Here is a 20,374-nt window from a genome sequence, read left to right on the forward strand (position 1 = left end):
CAAATTTTCCAGATTCTGGGAATCTGTGAGACTCAAATTTTCTAAAATTTCAAAAATTCTAAAAGTTCCAAATTTAATTGCATTCATTTACAAGGGAAAAGAAGAAAAACGGGGTTTCGAGGGGATGAATAAATAAATAAAATAAAATTCGAAGTTTAGAATTCCAAATATTTGGAATCCAAACGAAAAAAATTCCAGACAGTTTCAGAGAAACCAAAAAAAAAAGAGAATATCATCAAGCGACAGTGTTGGCCAACGAGAAGAACAGCACCTCCTTCTTGCCCTTCAGCTGCCGTGTTTGATGGGGTTCGATGGCTTTGAGGATCGTCGCCAACTTCATCACCATCTCCGATTTGCTCATTTCACCGCATTTTCCGTTCATCTTGTGGAGCAGTTCCTGGAAAATTCAATTTTGAAAATTTCGAGGTTACTGTAGTTTTTCGTTTTTTTTTCGCGATAATATCACTCAATTTCGAAATTTCCATTCCCGCGGCCTAGAAAAAGCAAGGCCATCACAATTTAAATTACAAAAGAAGTTAGTCACCCTATATTGGTGGCCTAGTTTTCCGGGTTTCTAGGAAACTAACATGGATTATTCCATTTTCAACAGACGTGGCCTAGAAAAATCTAAGCCATCACAATTTAATTACAGAATTAAAGCCATATTACGTAGTGGCCTAGTTTTTCCGAGTTTCTAGGCCACCAACCCAGTCAATATGGCCTAGAAAAAGCTAGGCCATCGAAACAGGCTGAGGGAGAATGAGGTCAAAAAACGACGCTTTTTGAATTAGAAAAGTTAGTCTCTATAATGGTAGCCTAGTTTTCTGAGCCTCTAGGCCATCAACTCTCTTTCCAGCCAACTTGGCCTAGAAAAAGCTAGGCCATCAAAATTGGAATTACAAAAAAAAGACCCCAATATTGGCGACCTAGTTTTCTGAGCTTCTAGGCCATTATCCTGGAATCCGTATTCCCCAGTGACCTAGGAAAATCTAGGCCATCATAATCTAAATTTTAAAAACAAAAAAATTCGTATTACGCAGCCTAGTTTTTCCGGGCTTCTAGACCACCTATGCTTGATTTGTATACAATAGCCAACGTGGCCTAGAAAAAGCTAGGTCATCACAACAGGCTGGTAAAGAATGTGGTCAAAAAACGACGTAATGTTAATTCCAAAATTAATCCCTATTACAATTGGTGGCCTAGTTTACTGAGTTCCTAGGCCACCATCCCAGCCAACGTGGCCTAGGAAAAAGCTAGGCCATCAATACAGAGGTCTTAGGAAACTAAAATTAAATTACAAAAGCTAGTCCCGATATTGGTGGCCTAGTTTTTTCTAGTGAGTTTCTAGGCCACCCTATCCTTGATTTGTATTCAATAGCCAACGTGGCCTAGAAAAAGCTAGGTCATCACAACAGACGCAATTTAAGCTTAGACCCTATATTGTTGGCCTAGTTTTACGAGCTTCTAGGCCACAAACCCAGTCAATGTGGCATAGAAAAAGCTAGGCCATCACAACAGGCTGGTAAAGAATGCGGTTGAAAAACGACGAAATTGTAATTGCCGAATTAATCCCTATTACAATTGGTGGCCTAGTTTACTGAGTTCCTAGGCCACCATCCCAGCCAACGTGACCTAGAAAACTCTAGGCCATACAGACGCAATTTAACTTATTATAAACAGTCACTATCCCGTGGCCTAGTTTTTGCTAATTTTAAGGGGCTAACCCAGTCAATGTGGCCTAGAAAAAGCTAGGTCATCATAGAACGCAATTTGAACTACGAAAAATCGGTTCCTATTACGTGGTGGCCCAGTTTTTAGGAGTTTCTAGGCCACCAACATGGATTCTTCCATTCCCAGCCAGCGCGGCCTAGAAACAGCTAGGCCACAACCTACCTTGGTGGTATGTGGTTTGCGACGAAGATATCTTCTCACAGTCTCCTCGTTAAGCCCCTCCTCGAATTTCGCAGCAGTTTTCGGCTTTTTGGCATCACTTCCCCCGTCCACTTTCACATCTGAATCCTCTGTCAACGGTCGTTTCTTGCCTCCTCCCGACGAGCTTCCCTCCGCATCCTTGTTCGCCTTCAAAAACACCACAGATTCAATTTTCTCGGTGTCCGGATCGTCGGAATCCGATCCCGACGAGTCGCGCTCCTCGACATCGTTCCCTCCTTTTCGTTTGTCGTCTTTGTTCAGCAATTTTTTGGCCAAGTCGTCGTCCGACTCGCTGGAATCCGTGTCGAACAGCTTACGAGCGCCCTCCTCCTCGGCGACGCCGACGAGTTGCTTCTCGATTTTCTCGTCGGATGGGACTTGTTCGCGGCTGAAAATTTGAGGGGGTTGGGATCGAAAATGGGATTTTTGAGGTTCTGATCGGTCAAATTTCAACCGAATTTCAGTTTTGTAGGGGGGTTCCGCAGGTCAAAAATCCCAAATTTCAGCTATTTCAGCCAAAAAACTCTGGGGATAGATGGTTTTATGGGTTCCAAAAGTTCAAAAAAATGTCATTTTAAGGTCGAATTTCAGCCAATTTTCAGTTTTTTGGGGTATTTTGAGAGTCAAGATCCAGAATTTCAGCTATTTCAGCTAAAAGTATTGAGATCGACGGTTTTAGGAGTTCCAAAAGTCCAATTCATGACATTTTAAAGTCGAATTTCAGCCGAACTTTTTGATGTATTTTGAGTCGAAAATCCGAAATTTCAGCTATTCTCTCCAAAAGTCTACAAAATTAGGATAGATGTGATTTTAGGGGTTCCAAAAGCCCAAAAAATGACACTTATAGCTCGAATTTCAGCCAAACTTCCGTTTTTTGGGGATTTCTTAGATCACAAATCCAGAATTTCAGCTATTTCAGCCACAAACCCTTGATTGAAGGTTTTAGGGGTTCCAAAAGTCCCAAAAATTACACTTATAGCTCAAATTCAGCCGAATTTCAGTCAAATTTCAGCTTTTTGAGGTAATTTGAGAGTCAAAGGTTCTGAATTTCAGCTATTTCAGCCAAAAAACTCATGGGATCGATGGTATTAGGGGTTCCAAAATTCCAAAAAACGACATTTTAAGCTCGAATTTCAGTCGAATTTCAGCTTTTTAGGGGGTTTCGTAGGTCAAAAATCAAGAATTTTAGCTATTTCAGCCACAAACCCTTGAGATTGATGGTTTTATGGTTTTCAAAACTCTAAAAAACGACATTTTAAGCTTGAATTTCAGCTCTTTTTAAGGAGTTCGTGGGTCAAAAAACCCAAATTTCAGTTATTTCAGCCCAAAAACTCACTCAGAATCGGTTCCACTGTCCGAAATGTAGTCGTACTCGCGTCCCTCATCCTCGCCGTCAGATGACTCGTATTCTGCAAAAATAAAGGTGAAAATGGGTGAAAAAAGCCAAAAAATCTGAAAATTCCTTTATTTTAAAGATTTTTTAGGTTCAAAAATATCGATTTTTAGGGATTTGGAGGCCCAGAATGTCATTTTTCGGCATTTTCAGCAATTTCAAGCCATTTTTCGGCATTTTCAGGAATTTTTAAACCATTTTTCGGCATTTTCAGGCATTTTTAAACCATTTTTCGGTCATTTTCAGCCATTTTCCGGCAATTTTTAAGCCATTTTTAAGCCATTTTCCTGTCATTTGCAGCCAATTTCAGCCATTTTTTGTAATTTTTCAAAACCCAAAAAAAACGCACTAGCCACATCGTCACTATTCTCGACTCTCTGTCGCTTCTCCTTCGCCGGCTTCACATTCTTCTTCTTCTTCTTCTTATTCTTTCCGTTATTCTTCTTTCCATCCTCACCACCACCTTCTCCTTCATCGTCACCGTCATCTGAATCGTCCGAGCTTCCTTCGTCCTGAAAATATTGGTAATTTAGGCGGTTTCGGGACATTTTTAGCCTTATTTTGGAGGATTTTTGAGCTCAAATCCGTCAATTTTCAGCGATAAAGTCAGTTTTTTGAACAATTTTGAGAATTCCGGAATTTTCAATTTTCAGGAATTTAGAAAAATTTTTTGCTCAATTTTTCTTGATTTTCAGGGTCAAATTTTCATAGTTTTTGGCTCAATTTTCATGATTTCTAGATCAATTTTTTAGATTTTTGGGTCAATTTTTCTGATTTTTGGGTCAATTTTCGCGAATTTTCAAATTTTTCATCCAAAATTTCAGATAATATGAATCCCTTCCTTTTGTTTTCAGGTCATTTCAAGCCGAATATTCCAAACTAAAAGTTGAAAAAGTGGGCGGAGCCTATTTCTTTCAGAATTTTGCTTATAACTCCCTCAAAAATGTGGGCGGAGCTTTTAATTCTTGGCTCCGCCCACTTCGTAAATTGACCGATTTCAGCTATTTTTGGCTCAATTTTTTTGAATTTCGGAGTCTTTTTTTTCAGTTTTGGCTCAATTTTCGGCTCCGCGACGTTTCGAAAGTGTGACGTTTCGAAAGTAACAGCTTTGCACTTTTATGCATGAAAGAAACAGCAAAAACTTGTATTTGAGTATTTAAATGGTTTTTCGAATAGAGTTTTGTATATTTGACGCTTTCAAAGCATTAATTGCCGTACTTGCGAAACGTCACACTTGCGAAGCGTCACACTTTCGAAACGTCGTCTTTCGAAACGTCGTCTTTCGAAACGTCGCGGAGCCCAATTTTCATGATTTTAGGCTCAATTTTTCGGATTTTTGACTCAATTTTTTTGAATTTTGAACTCTTTTTTTAGTTTTGGTTCAATTTTTTGATTTTTAGTTCACTGTTTCCTGATTTTTGGATCAATTTTTCTGATTTTTGGGTCAATTTTCACGAATTTTGGGTCAAGTTTTCAGATTCATGGGTCAATTTTAATGATTTTTGGCTCAAATTTCTTGGTTTTTGGTTCGATTTTCTTGGTTTTTGGGCCCATTTTTCCGATTTTTGGCCCACTTTTTCTGATTTTAGGCTAAATTTTCATAATTTTTGAGTCAATTTCCTGTGTTTTTGGCTCTATTTTTTAGATTTTTAGCTCAATTTTTCAGATTTTTGGCACAAATTTTCTGACTTATGGCTCAATTTTTCTGATTTTTGGAGTCAATTTTTCCGACTTTTATGTCAATTTTCTGATTTTCGGGTCAATTTTCATGTTTTTTGAGTCAATTTTCTTGAATTTCGGGTCAAAAATTTGCCATTTTTCGACAATCAAAACCCTCTTACCTTAATCTTCAGCAGTCTCTTCTGTTGCTCGGACATCTCCACCTCATCCGCCGCATTCAGCTGATTCTGTATAGCCGCTTTCAGTGCGAACTGGTTCATAACCTTATTCCTCTGCGAGAACTGCTCCTCAGCCTGATCGATATCCAGCGTTTTATGAGTGATTGCCGGCAAGAATTTATGCCATTCATCGACTTTATACGCCTTGAATTCGCTGAAATTGCCCGGCGGCTTCATGAAGACCCAATAGTCGGCGTGCTCGTTGGCTCCGCCCTCTCGGATTCCGCGCATTTGTCGTTGACGGCCTTCGGGCTCTTTGAATGACAGTTTCCATGGTTGATTGTCCAATTTGTAGCTTTTCGATTGGCGACCGAACTTCTTGCGGCGTGCCTCTTCGCGTGCCGCTTTACCGTACTCCGAGCCTTCTCCGTATTCCTGGAAAAACAGAAATTCGTGGCCTATATTTTCTGGGTCGTGAACTATATTTTTTTAGCCCATGACCTACTTTTTCTAGGTCATGACCTATATTTTCTGGGTCGCGACCTAGATTTTGACCTAGTTTTTTGCGGGTCATGACCCAGATTTTTTCTAGGTCATGACCTAGATTTTTTTAGGCCATGACCTACTTTTCTAGGTCATGACCTAGATTTTTCTAGATTTTCAGGCCATGACCTAGATTTTTCTAGATTTTAAGGCCATGACCTAGATTTTCTGGGTCATGACCTAGATTTTTCCGGGTCATGACCTAGATTATTTTAGGCCGTGACCTTTTTTTTCAATTTTCAATTTTCAAAATTAGATTCAAAAATAGTGAACTTAATGTAAAAATATGATTTTTGAGGTCAAAATAAGGCGATTCAGGTCAAAATTAGGGTATTAGGGGTCTAAAATAGTGATTTTTGAGTCTAAAAGTAGTGAATTTGGGGTCAAAAATAGAGACTTACACGTCTTTTTCAGCGAAAAAATCCCAATTTTTCATATTTTTCGAAAAAAAATTTTTGAAAAAATCACACAATTCCTATGTCAAAATTCCCCGATTTTCTCGACTTTTCACTCATTTTCCATAAATTTCCTTACCTGAACCGACTGTGTCGCCATGACGACTCTCTGATTATCCTCTCGCTCCATCGTCACCCCGCTCTCCATCGTCCATTTCGATGTGTCGACCTTGTCCATTCCGTTGAAACTCATCACCGAGTACCGTACCGCGTCGTTTCGTTTCGCCACACGAACGTTGATTTCGCTTTTGACGTCTTCTGGTTTTGACGTCATCTGGAAATTTGGGGAAAAATTCGAAAAATTGGAGATAAAATGAAGAAAAACTGACTAAAAATCGCCTGAAATCAGTTTTTCAAAAAGTTAAAAAATCGATAAAATGAAACTTTTAAAGGTGGTGTACGGTGAAAATTTGTATTGCATCAAAATGTGCAGAAAAGCATGTAGATTGACATAAAAATAAAGAAAAAATTCAAAAAAAAAATTTCAAGGTTTTTGTTGATTTTTCTAGATACATCGGAAAACCTGAAAAAAAAACAGTGAAAACGGAAGAAATTTTTTCTGAAAGTTTGAATTCGCGCGCTTTTATTCACCGGATGGCCTAGAAAAAACAAGTGAAAAAGCTCGTCCCTAAGGGCTTTCAGCCTATTTTTCGATGCGTTTTTCCCGATGAGGGAATTTTTTTTGAATTTTTTTCTTCATTTTTATGTTAATCTACATGCATTTCTGCACATTTTGATGCAATAAAAAATTTCACCGTACACCAACAAAAACTGACTAAAATCGCCTGAAGTCAATTTTTCAAAAAGTTAAAAAATCGAAAAAATGGAGAATGTCAATTTTCAGAATTAAAAATTTTGCGGAAAATTGTTGGAAAACGACTGAAATTAGGCAGAATTCGATAGAAAAGTTCAAATCAACTAAAAATCACTAAAATCGGCGGTAAAAATTACAGGAAAAATGCTTTAAGAATTAAAAAAATATTGGAAAATCTTTTAAAAGTCGGTAAAAAATCAATGAAAATAGATATATGAGCGCCTGAAAAACGCAAGAAATTCAAAAAACCTCAAAAAATTAAAAAAAAAATTCTTCAAAAATGTCCTAAATTACCAAAAAACACCTTTAACAATTAATAAAAAACAACGGGAAAACTAATTTTCTACTCAAAAAATGATCTAAAATACACGTAAAATCAGCAATTCATCTTGTCTAGAACAGGTTCAATAGAGATTTTCGATTCTGAGCCTGATATTTGAGCACTTTCATCTCGATCACATTGGCGATCTCTTCGGCTTTTCGATTCTGACCGTAGTAGTCGTGGAATTGACCATCGGGATCTGAAAAATCGAGAGTTTATGGGGAGAAAAGTATCGGAAGCTGCTTTTTAAGCTGAAATTTGCGAAAAATCTTTAAAAAAAAACACGATTTCTTTAGTAGAAATTAGTGATTTTTCGTCGAAGTTCCAGAATTTTTTCTAGCTATTTTTGCCTTATTTTAGCCGTTTTTTATTTGAAAAATCGGAAAATTTTCAGGCGCATTTCTTGAATTTTAAGATTATTTGCCTTCAAAAATGCAAGTATTTTCCAAAACTTTTAGCCAATTTTCATTCAAATAGTATTTTAGAATCGCGACATCTCAGAACTGTGACGTTTTAGAACTGTGTCGTTCAGAATCGCGACGTTTCAGAGCCCGACGTTTCAGAACCAAGACGTTTCGGAACCACGACGTTTCAGAACCCGACGTTTCAGAACCCGACGTTTCAGAACCCGATGTTTTCAGAATCCGACGTTTTCCGAACATGACGTTTCAGAACCACGACGTTTCAGAACCCGACTTTTCAGAATCACGACGATTCGGAACCACGTCGATTCGGAACCCAACGTTTCGGAACCCGACGTTTCAGAACCCGACGTTTTCAGAACCACAACGTTTCAGAATCCGAAGTTTCAGAACCACGACGTTTAAGAATCCGACGTTTAAGAATCCGACGTTTCCACGACTTTTCAGAACCCGACGTTTCAGAACCCGACATTTCGAAACCCGACGTTTCAGAGCTCGACGTTTCAGAACCCGAGATTTCAGAACCACGGCGTTTTAGAATCGCGACGTTTTATAGCTGCGACGATTCAAAACCACGACGTTTCGGAACCAAGACGTTTCAGAATCTGACGTTTCAGAACCACGACGTTTCAAAACTTTTCGTCGGGTTCTGAAAATTTTCGTCGAGTTCTGAAACGTCCTGGAGGGAGCCATTTCAAATTTTAAAATTAAAAAAAAAACTGTATTTTCGAAATTTTCCAATTTTTCGGTATTTCAAAAATTGCGCAATTTTGAAAAAAAATTTTCAAAATTTTCCCTATTCAAAAACTCACCAATCAAGTACATAATCACAGTATGATCCACAATATAGTCATCCTCTTGCTTATTGGTCCTTGGTCCTTGACTATGATAGACCCGGAACGTCTTCGCCACTTTATTCACTTGCTCAGTGGATCCAGTGAATCCACGTAGCTTTTCAGAGAACTCTGAGCAATACTCCTTCACTCTAGCAACAGAATCTCTCTCCGGATCAACGGAAATGAACACTGGTACGATAGGTGTCGCGTCTTTTTTGGATTCAATGATCTCCACCACTTTGACCATTTTCTCAATTTCATCCGGACAAATATCGGGACAATTCGTGAATCCGAAATACATCAAAAGCCAATTTCCACGTAGTTGCTCGGATCCTTCCAACTTTCCATCGGTGTTCACCAGCTCCCACTCTCCACCAATCCTCGCTTTTCCGGCTGTCTGCTTCCGATGCTTTTCTCTCTCATCCATTCGAATCTTTTTGATATAAAATAGTGCTGCCAGACAGCTTCCACCGATTGCGAACGTTGCTAAGACGGTCTTCCAGTTGAAGATGCTGCTTCTTTTGAAGGCTTCTTGCTCCGCTTGCTTTCGGAAATTCATGAAATTCTTGTCGACGGATTCTTGACCTTTTGGAACTTCGTTTAGCTTTTCGGTGATCGATTCGGTCTCTTTTATTCCGGTTTTTAGGATTTCATTGAGCTTTTTCAGGTCTTTTTGAAGATCAGTCTCCAGGTCGTCGCTGGAAGAAAATTTGATGAAAATAAAACATTTTTAGCATTTTAAAGCCATTTTCCGACAAATTAAATCGAAAAATCAATTTTTAAGCACAAAATTCGAAAATTACCCCTTCTTCTTGTCTGAAAATCGTGCTGCCGAGGTGATGGACCAGAGTGATTTTGTGTTTTTACATAGGCTTGCCGACGAGCAAGCCAGCTGTACTGTTCGCAGCATTTTCTGGAAAAGTTTTTTTTAATTTTCTGACAAAAAAGGAATAAAGACGAAATTCAGAAAAAAGGTGAATTTTCAATTTTTTTGTGTTAAAATGAAAAAAATCGGATTTTTTTTTGAAAAAAAAACATATTCAGCATGTGCTGAAAACCGTATTTTTGCGGTAATTCGCATTTCTTACAGAGACAAACTCAAAAAATTGAAGATTTCCAAAGAATTGTATTTTTCATTATTTTCCATCATTTTAAACCAAATTTCATTAAATCCTTTTCAATATTTTTGTGTTTAATTGCTTTTTTAACCGTTTGTTAACACTTCCTATCGAAAATTCGTTCAGAAACCCCAAAAAAACCATTTTAAAACTTCGAAAAAACATGAAATCATCTCCCTCCGCTCGTAAATCAACACCAAAACGTCTCTTCCCTTCGAGACCCGTTTCCGAGAGGACTACACGACGTTTGGGATTCTAGTCCCTCCCCCGTAAATCCACACTGAACTCGTTTTTTTTTGCCGATTTTTTTGCTTTTTTTTTGGAGAATCTCGTGATTTGTGCGCAAAACAAACACTTTTGGGGTGATATTTTCCGGAAAAAACCTTGTTTTTCGCTATTTTTTATATTGAATGTCGTCATTTTTTCCCGATTAAATTTTTTTTATAATTAAATTGAAATTATTGAAATACTTTAAAAATTGTTTAAGAAATCTTAAGAAATGTGTGAAAAAAATATAAATTAATTCGCCTTCATCTCGTTGAAGTGTTTGACAAGGCTGTCCTTCGCCGACAACACCGGAGCCAGTTTTTGAAGCTTTTCCGTGTCCAATGCACAATTTCCTTTAGTAGCCAGTAGCTGCTGAGCCCTTTCCGTCTCCACACCAATCGGCGTCGGATTCACGGTCTCGTCCACAATTTCCTTGTAGATTTTGACCACTTCATAGAGGGAAATTGGCTCTGGATTCACCAAATTCAGTGTTCCCCCGGTTCTTTGCTCCATCAAATTGCACATTGCATTCATACAGTCCGGTAGAATGGTCAGGGAAACTGGAATATCGAAGAGCTCCTTGTATTTGATGATTTTCGAGAGCAAGTTTCTCGGTTGGTCCAAGTCCAGAGACAGTGGAAGGGTGATTCGGACGTTGAGGTTCTCCCAGCCCTGAAAATGGGAATTTGGGAATTTTCTAGGTTATGGAAAGTGAGTTTCCAAGCCATCAGTTTGTTTTGGTTTTTTTTTTTGGAAGCCCACAATGCTCAAATTTGGATTCCTAGGCCACCAAGTCGATTTCTATGCCATAAAGCTAATATTCGGTCTCCTAGGCCATGGTTTGGTTTTCTAGGTCACGCTTGGATTCCTAGGCCATAAATTCCTATTTTCAAAAGTCCAAAAAACTCAGATTCGGATTCCTAGGCCATGCAATTTGGATTTCTAGGCCATCAGTTACTCCAGCTCTAAAAGCCTAAAGTGCTCAAATTTGGATTCCTAGGCCATGGTTTTGGGTTTCTAGGCCACTAGGCTGAAATTTGGAATTCTAGGCCGTAATTCACTCTTTCACAAGTTCGAAATGCTGTAATTCGGATTCCTCGGCCATGGATGGTATTTCTAAGCCAGAAAGCTCAGATTTGGTTATCTAGGTCACACTGTGATTTCTAGGTCATCTTCGGCTCTAAAAGTGCGAAAAACTTGAATTCCTCGGCCATGGCTAGGCCATCATGGCCATCAGTTTTTTCGGCTCTAAAAGTCCAAAATGCTGAAATTTGGATTCCTAGGCCACGATTTGTATTTTTGGGTTTCTAGGCCATTACCCTATGATCCTCGGCCACTGGTTTGAGCCTCGAAATTAGGCTCCTTATTTCAAAAGTTCAAGAGCATTAAACTTGGATTCCTAGGCCACGACTTGATTTTCTAGGCCAGAAATGCCAGATTTGGGTTTTTAGGCCATCATGATCTAAGCCATGAAATTTCGGGTTCCTAGGCCATCACTTTCTTCGGCTCTAAAAGTCCAAAATGCCGAAATTTGGATTTCTAGGTCAGCAAGCTAAAATTTGGTTTCCTAGACCATTGATTTGGTATTCTAGGCCACGAGTTGGACCATCAGTTTTTTCGGCTCTATAAGTCCAAAATTCTCATATTTGGATTCCTAGGCCATCACCACCCCTCTCCTCCTCCTACTCACATTCTGATTGAAATAGTTCATCTGCCGGTCGGTGAAACCTTTGACGACCGAGTAGGCGGAGCCAAAGAATGTTGGCTCATCTGGAAAATTTCCTCTTTTTTTGACAATTTCATTTTTTTTATGGAAACCGACCCTCCTCTTTGAACTCGGCGCCGCCAATCGAGTGTTGCTTATCATACGCAAACATGTAGCCCGTGCCAATGTACGTGTAGTGAAGTCCGATTTTCCGACACATGTGCGCCAGAATGGTGGCACTGTAAACGCGCTCTATTGGACAAAAACTACAGTAGGCTGACCTACCTGTACATATTATCTCTAACATTGATGAACACCTTATCAGGTCCTCCCTCCAGGTACTCAATAGTGTTACAGCCGGGTCCATGGGTCCTTCCAGTGACGCAGATCACATGGGTAACTCCCAACAGAGCCAGTTCTCGTTCCACCTGGAATGATGATGACCTAGAAAAATCCTCTTCCACCGTAATCCTACCTCCTCATCACTATCAAATCCAACCTTCTTTGTTGCCAAGACATACGGTATCTCTCTGGCTCTCAGCACATGCTGCAACTCCTGTCCAACATACCCCTTTCCTCCATAGATGGCCACATGCATTTTGACATGTTTATGCTCCTTTAACGCAGAAGCTACAGTAATCCGCATGCCTTCATCGAAAGAGGTGGTTGGCTCCCATCCGAGATCCTCCTTAGCCTTTTCAATACTGATTAGGTAGCGAAGATCGTTGTACGGACGGTCTGGGATGGACTTGTAGCGCGGTGGCTGGTGTGGTCGGTCGAGTTGACGGTCGACCTCTTCTTGAATGGTTTTCGCGAGATCGGCGACATTCTTCTCGTAGTAGGTGCCGAGATTGTAGATCTCGTTGAGCTTTCCTTTTTCCGTGACGGCTTTGAGGCCGGCGGAGGCGTCGTCGACGAACAGCCATGAGCGGAGTTGTTTGCCGGTTCCCTGGAAGTTTGGAGGTTGGGGATATAGATCCCAGATTCCTGAGGATCATAAATTCCGAAGGTCCTAGATCCTATTGATCCTAATTCGATATAGATGACAGATTCTATGAATTCGAAATTCCGAGATACCTTAGGATCCTGGATCTTAAATCCTGTGGATCCTGAATCCTGTAGATCTGTGATCCTATTGATCCTAGATCCTATTGACCATAGGTTCTAGAAGGTCCTGGAAGGGCATGGAAGAGTCTAGAAGATATTAGATGGTTCTAGACGGTCCTGAAAAGTAGATCACTGGATCCTAAGTCTTACAGATATCAGTTCCTAGAGAACCTAAATTCCTATGGTTCCTAGCCCCAGATTCGAGAGATTCCTAAAAAATCCAGAATCTCAAGGGAGCTAAAATCTGGACCCCCTTCTAGACATCGAAAAGTCCCTAAACTCAAAGGTCCTGTGAATCCTCGGTTCTAGATGGTTCTAGAAGGTTCTGGGACGATCTAGAATGTTCTAGAAGATCCTAGAAATGTCCAGAAGATTCTAGAAGGGTCCAGGAAGTCCTAGAAGAGTCTAAAAGTGTCTAGAAGATTTTAGATGATTCTAGAAAGTTCTAGACGGTATTAGATTCTATAGATCTTATAGATTCGAAGATCCGAGCTGTCTCAGAATTCTAGATCCTAGATAAACGGTTCTAGAAGGGTATGTAAGTATCTAGAAGGTCCTAGAAGATTCTAGAAGGCGGATCACTGGGCGTCAGATTCAATGAATCCTAGAAATGGCTTTAGATGATTCTAGACAGTACTAGATGGTTCCACTAGGTTCTAGAAGGTTCTAGAAGATAAATCACTGAATCCCAGATCTTATGAATCCTAGATTCCTTTAGAACGACAACATCGGACCCCTGAACCCTGAGAAGCAGCAAAAAGACATGTCACTCACTTGAATGGTGTATTCCCCACGGACCTTTGCAATCTCGATAAATCTTGGCACCACCTTGACATCCCACTGGTTCGGTCCATAGATATTATTCATCCGCGCAGTGACAATTGGCAGATTGTACTGCTTCTGATAAGCTCGCACATACGCCTCTCCAGCGATCTTCGTAGCAGCATAGGGATTTCCAGGCATCAACCGAGAGCTCTCCACCTTGCCTTGCTCATTTTCCGACAGATCAGAATCCCCATACACCTCGTCGGTGGAGATATGAACGAATCTTTGGATCTTTCCGTAGTGACGAACGGTGTCGAGGAATTGAATGAAGGAGAGGATGTTGTTCTGCACAGCTTCGGCGGTCTCGTTGTAGCAACGCGTCGATGTGCAATCGGCGGCGAAATGGATTACGGTATCGATCTGGAAGAATTGAGAAGGTTTCAGAAGTCTCTAGAAGGTTCTAGAAGATTCTAGGAGGTTCTGGGAGGGTCTATACGGTTCCAGAAGGACCTTGAAGGGTCTAGAATATCCTAGGGAGTTCTAGAAGATCCTAGAAGGTTCTGAAAGATTCTAGAAGGTTTCAGAAGATCGTAGGTTCTAGGGACCGCAAATCCCAAAGACCACAGAGCAGAGGATCCCAGATCTCAACGATCCGGGAACATATAGATCTCAGATCTTAAAAATTCAAAGATCCGACATGCCTAACGAGCATAGATCCTAGATCCGATTGATTCTAGAACCTTATAGAACTAGTTTCATCGACCTGGAACAGTTTAGAAGGTTCTAGAAGGGTCTAGAAGGGTCTAGAAGACCCTGGAAGGCTCTAGAAGATTCTAAAAGGTTCTAAAGCTTCCAGGAAGCTCTAGAAGCATCTCTAAGCCTAGAACACCTACCTCATTCTCCTCGAACACATTCAAAATCGCTGCCTCGTTCTTGATATCAGTGAGCACCAGCTTGTAGCGTGGAGAGCTTCTCACAGCCTCCGACACATTCTGAGTGTCACTATTCAAAATCAGTTTGTCGATATTCACGAAATTGCAGTTGGGCCAGGCATCGTGAATGTAGTTGACAAAGTTGGACCCGATGAATCCACACCCGCCGGTGATTGCCACGTTTTTGGGGGTGTAAGAGGTGGTCATCCTGGAAGAGGAAGGAGATTTCTAGGCCATGGGAGACTTGAGTCATATTTTGGACACTAATTTTTGAAAAATTGAAAATCTGTTTTCTAGGAATTGTAGAGAATTTTCTCAGCTACTCAAGCATATGAAAATCTTTGATTTTTGCTTATTATTCATCGAGTTTTTCAATAAAAAATACCTCGATGAGTAGTGGACCAAAATGAGCCATTTTTATATGTCTGGATAGCTGAGGACATTCTCTACAATTCCTAGAAAACAGACTTTCAATTTTCCAAAATTTAGTGTCCCAAAAATTGGCTTAAAAAGACAACTACAAAAATGGCCAACAACTACATTTTCCAGGAGAAAAAAAGAGATGAGATGAAACGAAAGATTCTCGGTGTGGATGGAGGCGAAACGAGATAAGATAGAATCGAATGGGGAGGGAGACTGGGTGAAGGTCATTTTCTATACAGTTCTATCTCTTTTCGGACAAATAGAATATAAGGGGATACGCGTCAGAGTAGCCGGAACATGGAATGGCCTAGAAAATGCAATTTGGAGAAAGTTAGGCCATTGAAAGGCACCGTGGAAGGAAGGAAGAGAACCTAGAGAAGATCCAGAAAATTCAGAATCTCAGATTCCGAACTTCTCAGGACCCACGAATCTTGGAATTCCAAAATCAAGGAATTCCAGAAATTTAAGTATTTCCAATTTGGGATTTTTCGGGATCTACGAATTTTGAAAATTTCAAAATCTAGAAATCTGGAAATGCTGGATCTGAGAATTCGCTGAGCCGCTGTTGAGCCGCTAATCAGCAGCGCTGCGCCTGATAGCCCAACTTGGGGGCGATACTCATCAGTTGGAGCTACTCAGAAGAGCAGCTACTTAGCTTCTGAGCTTAAAAAAAGCTACACGGTTGCACCTAGCTTAAAGCCAATTTTCAAAAGTCCCGGTCAAAAAGCTTCTTACATGGCTGTTAACTTATTGAGAAGCTACTCGGCTAGGGATTGGGGATCCACGAATTCGAAAATCTCATCTTCCAAGATCACAAATATCCAGGAAATTCGGAATTTCTGAATTTCCAGGAATCTAAGTATAACAGAATTTCGAAATATCATTTTCAACATCCAGGAATCCAGAAATCTTTAAATCGTCAGATCATCTCAGATTTTGGACTTGTTGGGACCTACAAATTTTGGAATTCTAAAATCCAATACTTCAAAAATCTAGGAATCTGGAATCTGGAAACACTTATTTCAAGATTAAAGGAATCCAGGAATCTTGATATCTAGAAAATTCTGAACCTCCGAATTCGCTGATTCGCTGTCGAGCCGCTAATCAGCAGCGCTACGCCTGGCAGTAGACTTCTCGACCTCGTAGCTCAACTTGGAGCGATCAAAAACCGTCTATAAGTGAACTACATCATCTAGGCTAGCTTTTAGAGCGGCTGCTCATCAGTTGGAGCTACTCAGGAGAGCAGCTACCTATCTTCTGAGCTTAAAAGCTACACGGTTGCACTTGGATCAATGCCAATTTTCAAGAATGCCGGTCAAAGAGCTCCTAAAGGACAACTTCAAGATCGTTAACTTATGGAGCAGCTACTCAGCTACAGAGCTTCAGAGCTTCAAAGCGGTTGCAATTGGCTTGATGCCAAATGCCAATTTGCCTCTCTGATACGCCACGTGGGCACTCACACTCTCCAAGAGAGAACACACACCATGCCCAGCTGTCAAAAAGAAGCAAAGTATAATACAAAATAAACAAAAAAAATGGGAAGCCAGAGTGAGAAACGAACACAGAATTGGCGGATAGGGAGAACTTTTTGATCATTGAACTTCTTCTACTGGTGATTGATCACGGTGAATCAGACCTTCCGGCGGTCTGTGTATTGTGAAATGCGCCAAATTTGGAGACACGAGGAATTACTGCCCAATTATGTCCATGGTTGGAAATTTCGCAGTGTGTATGTGTGTCATTTCGGTTTTTTTCATCCTTGGTCAAGTTGATTCTTAGAATCAGCTATTCAGAACCTGAAAATCAGAATTTCAGACTAAAAACTTATCCTTAGTCTAAAAATCGGTTTTTTGTCGTTTTCCAAATCGTATTAAATTGACTAGAATGTTTTCTAGAACATTCTGGAGGCTCTGGAAATTTATTCAAAATTATCTCCGGTGTTCTGTCGTTTTAGAACATACTGAGGTAGAGAAATGGACACCCGGAACTTTCTAGAACCTTCTAGAAGCTCTGGAAGTTGCTTTTGATGTGCTCCGAAAGGTTCCAGAGCCTTCGAGAAGCATTGAAGGCGTTCAGCGGATTTTCGAGGATTCAGAAGATTCGGGAGAAAAATCTGAAAGACTTCAGAACTTTCTGAGAAAGTTCTAGATTTTTTGGATTTTTGAATTCCGAAGTTCCTGGATTCCTAGATTTCCGGATCCCTAGATTCCTGGATTCTTAAATTCTTAGATTCCTGGTTTCTAATACTCTCAGATTCTAGATTCTCTTAGATTCTAAGATTCCTGGGTTCTGAGATTCACAGATTCTTAGATTCTTAGATTCCTGGTTTCCTGGATTCCTAAATTCCTAGATTCTTGGGTTCCTGGATTCTTAAATTCCTAGATTCTTAGATTCCTGGATCCTCAAATTTTTGGATATCGGTATTCCTGGGTTCCTGGATTTCTAGATTCATGGATTTTCAGATTCTTAGACTCCTGGATTCCTGGATTTTTGAATTTCTAAATTCATAGATCCTTAGATCCTCAGATTCCTGGATTCCTGGATTCTTAGATTCCTGGATTTTTAGGTTCTTAGATTTCTGGATTCTCAAATTTTGGATATCGGGATTCCTAGATTCCTAGATTCATGGATTCTCATATTTTTAGACTCCTGGATTTCTGGATCCTCGAATCCTTGGATATCTGGATTCCTAGATTCCTGCTGCTAGATTCCCAGATTCCCAGATTCCTAGATTCTTACATTCTTAGATTCTCGGATTTTTAGATTCCTGAATTCCTAGATTCTTGGGTTCCTGGATTCCTGGGTTCTTAACTTCCTAGATTCTTAGATTCCTGGATCCTCAAATTCTTGGATATGATATCTTGGATATCTTGGATATCAGGATTGAATTCTTGGATATCTGGATTCCTAGATTTTTAGATCCTTAGATCCTGAGATCCTGAAATTCTGGGATTCTCAGATTCTTAGATTTCTGGATCCTCAATTTCTTGGATATCTGGATTCCTAGATTCCTGCTGCTAGATTCCTAAGTTCCTGGTTTCCAAGATTCCAAGATTCCTAGATTCCAAGATTCATGGATTCCTGGACTTTGAGATTCCGGTATTCCTAGATTCTCAAAGTTCAATTGGAAGTTCATCCATCCATTCTCCTTCTGCTTCTAATTATTTTTTTTGCCCATCTGGTGGTTCTCTCTCCCCAGAAGAACAGAGCAGCAAAGAGAACAAAAAAGAGAACCTAAAGAAGAGAAAATTGGGGTGGAATTCTCGGGTTTCCCACTCCTATGTGTTTGCCTCCAGCCTGCAGGACACACACACACACACACACATTTCGATTTTTCAAATAAAACGAATTCCTCTTTCATTTTCCCCCATTTAATAAGGTTGAAGGCAAAGTAAATATCGCCGAAAATCGATGCTCCAACTTTGAGCTCAATTATCTCGGCTCCTATAACCGCTATCAAAAATTTGTTACTTATAAAATGTTTATGATAATGTGCTCAACAAGTTATCAGTTGACAGAATTTTGATATCTTTCACGGGAATCGAGCTATGAGATTTTTAGATTTTCCCTAAAAATCGGAAGAAAAGCTCTTTGGCTTCTTCTAAACAGCTGTCAGTTGTAATTATGACGGATGGCAAGGGGGGGGGGGGGGAGGAACGTGCTGAGATGATTAGTGAGGTCTTGAGCAAAGTGGGAGCAGCTGTTCAGGATGATGTTTCAGCGGTCAAAGTTTGTCCTATGACTCCCGGGAAGCTCAAAGGTAATTGAGCCGGACTTTTTTCTCTTTGAATTCGAAAATCGGTGTATAGCTGACTTCCGTTTAGAGCCAATTTTCGAAGGGGTCTTGGAAACAAAAATTACCGTAACCCAAACCTCTTGGTTGCTCAAACTAGCAGAAAACTCTCGCTGAAAGTTTGGATGTTTCCAGGCCACGGTCACTCTGCTTTCGCTCCCTACCATTTGTCGACCGCCATCCGTTTAGCTCTCACCTCTAGCCTTTTCTGTCGATCGCTTAGCTCTCCACTTTGAGCTCAATTATCTCGGCTCCTGTAATAGCAATCAAAAATCTGTCAAGTGATAAAATGTTGAAGATAAAATGATGAACATTTCATCAGTTGACCCATTTTTGATAGCTATTATAGAATCTGAGATAATTGAGCTCAAAGAGAAGAACTACGATGGTGCCGTTTTATTAGAGGTCTTTCCTATGAGTCATTTCCAAAGCTGTCGGAATCAGGGCCGCGGCCGGTAGGTCGCCGATTCCCCCAGAAGTACCGTAACTAAAAATCCGTGGTCCTGGATTACAATTGTCATTGTTAGGCGCTTCCAAAAAATAAAAATTTTGAAGTTCACAATTCACGATTTCTCTGGCTTCTATTGTTCCTGGCAGACGACGTCACCTGATGACACTTCCAAGTCCTTCGAGCCTTGTCACCATACATTACTTGTAACGGGCCGGGCCGGGCTTTTCCCCGAATTTTGGAGGCCCAGCCCGGCCCGGCGGGCCTGTCATTCCACAAGTTAGGGGGGACCCTTATGTGATAAGGGGGGACCCTTATGTGATTTTTTTCGATCAAAAAAATTTTTTCGAGTTTTTTTTTGATATTTTTTGATCAAACAGACAAACCATCCAAGAAGCACAAAAAAAATAGAAAATTGTATTGAGAGCTCAAAATTCGGTTCAAAATGACGAAATTTTTTCTACCGGGCCTTGAAATTTTCCTCAGGCCCGGGCCGTCCCGGAATTTTACAAGTATGATAGAAACCACTTCCTTTCCCATATATGGCATATAGATTTTTTCCCTGAAAAGGCTTTCCATATATGCATGTTATGCTTTATCTTTTTTTCAGATTTTTCTCTCATTCCCATCCTGCCTCTTCTTCCCACACTTTGATTTCCGGGGTGAGCTTCGCGGTAGCGTGTTTTTCAAAGACTTTCTCTGACTTTTCGAAGTCTAGGAAAAACTGAAAATATGCAAAAATTTCGTAGTTTCGAACTTTGCTAGATATACAGTCCCAAAATGTCTAGATGTGGAAAATAGAGAATCGAAAAGTTCAGATCTTGAACAGGTGGAATTTTAGTGATTCTGGATTTCTCAGAATTCATTTACTTAAAAAGCTAATGTCCAAAAATCCCGAAATATGCTAATGTCCAAAAATCCCGAAATTTCAAAAAATTCCAGAAATTCCAAAAAAGTCCGAAATTTCCGAAAATGAACACATAGTTGCAAGCGGGTCGGCTGATAACTTGTCTCTAAAACGAGATATCCAGACGGTTTTTGTACCAAATGATAGATCTCAACAGGGCCCATCATTTGAAAAAAAAATTTAATCGAATTGTCGTAAAGTTGCGCGCTTTGTCTGCAAACACAAAAAGTTCCGGGTAGCAAGCGGGTACGGGTACGGGCGGGTAGCAGGTAGGTACGGGCGGGTAGGTACGGGCGGGTAGCAGCTACCCTGTCATAGTTTCTTTTAGGATTGATACTTTTTGACCATACTAAA

At 40.2% G+C, this 20,374-nt stretch overlaps 3 protein-coding genes across 3 annotated transcripts; all 3 read right to left on the reverse strand.

Annotated features, from left to right (window-relative positions):
* Positions 1 to 235: 235 nt before the first annotated feature.
* On the reverse strand, positions 236 to 6,435 carry CBG03654 (the record flags this gene model as incomplete). Its single annotated transcript, XM_002629890.1, has 6 exons — positions 236 to 397; positions 1,894 to 2,320; positions 3,269 to 3,341; positions 3,675 to 3,837; positions 5,167 to 5,598; positions 6,241 to 6,435. 6 exons carry the CDS (start codon positions 6,433 to 6,435, stop codon positions 236 to 238), a joined length of 1,452 nt encoding a protein of 483 aa, XP_002629936.1.
* A 933-nt stretch (positions 6,436 to 7,368) lies between these two features.
* Positions 7,369 to 9,465, reverse strand: Cbr-sco-1 (the record flags this gene model as incomplete). The annotated part of the gene is made up of 3 exons (XM_002629891.1): positions 7,369 to 7,496; positions 8,532 to 9,253; positions 9,359 to 9,465. The coding sequence occupies 3 exons, from the start codon at positions 9,463 to 9,465 to the stop codon at positions 7,369 to 7,371; spliced, it is 957 nt and encodes a 318-aa protein (XP_002629937.1).
* A 727-nt stretch (positions 9,466 to 10,192) lies between these two features.
* On the reverse strand, positions 10,193 to 14,656 carry CBG03656 (the record flags this gene model as incomplete). Its single annotated transcript, XM_002629892.1, has 7 exons — positions 10,193 to 10,612; positions 11,631 to 11,710; positions 11,763 to 11,884; positions 11,931 to 12,073; positions 12,121 to 12,594; positions 13,527 to 13,937; positions 14,411 to 14,656. 7 exons carry the CDS (start codon positions 14,654 to 14,656, stop codon positions 10,193 to 10,195), a joined length of 1,896 nt encoding a protein of 631 aa, XP_002629938.1.
* Positions 14,657 to 20,374: the final 5,718 nt, after the last annotated feature.

Source organism: Caenorhabditis briggsae, assembly GCF_000004555.2.
Source record: "Caenorhabditis briggsae complete genome, chrII, whole genome shotgun sequence".
In the NCBI taxonomy this organism is placed as follows: Eukaryota; Metazoa; Nematoda; class Chromadorea; order Rhabditida; family Rhabditidae; genus Caenorhabditis; species Caenorhabditis briggsae.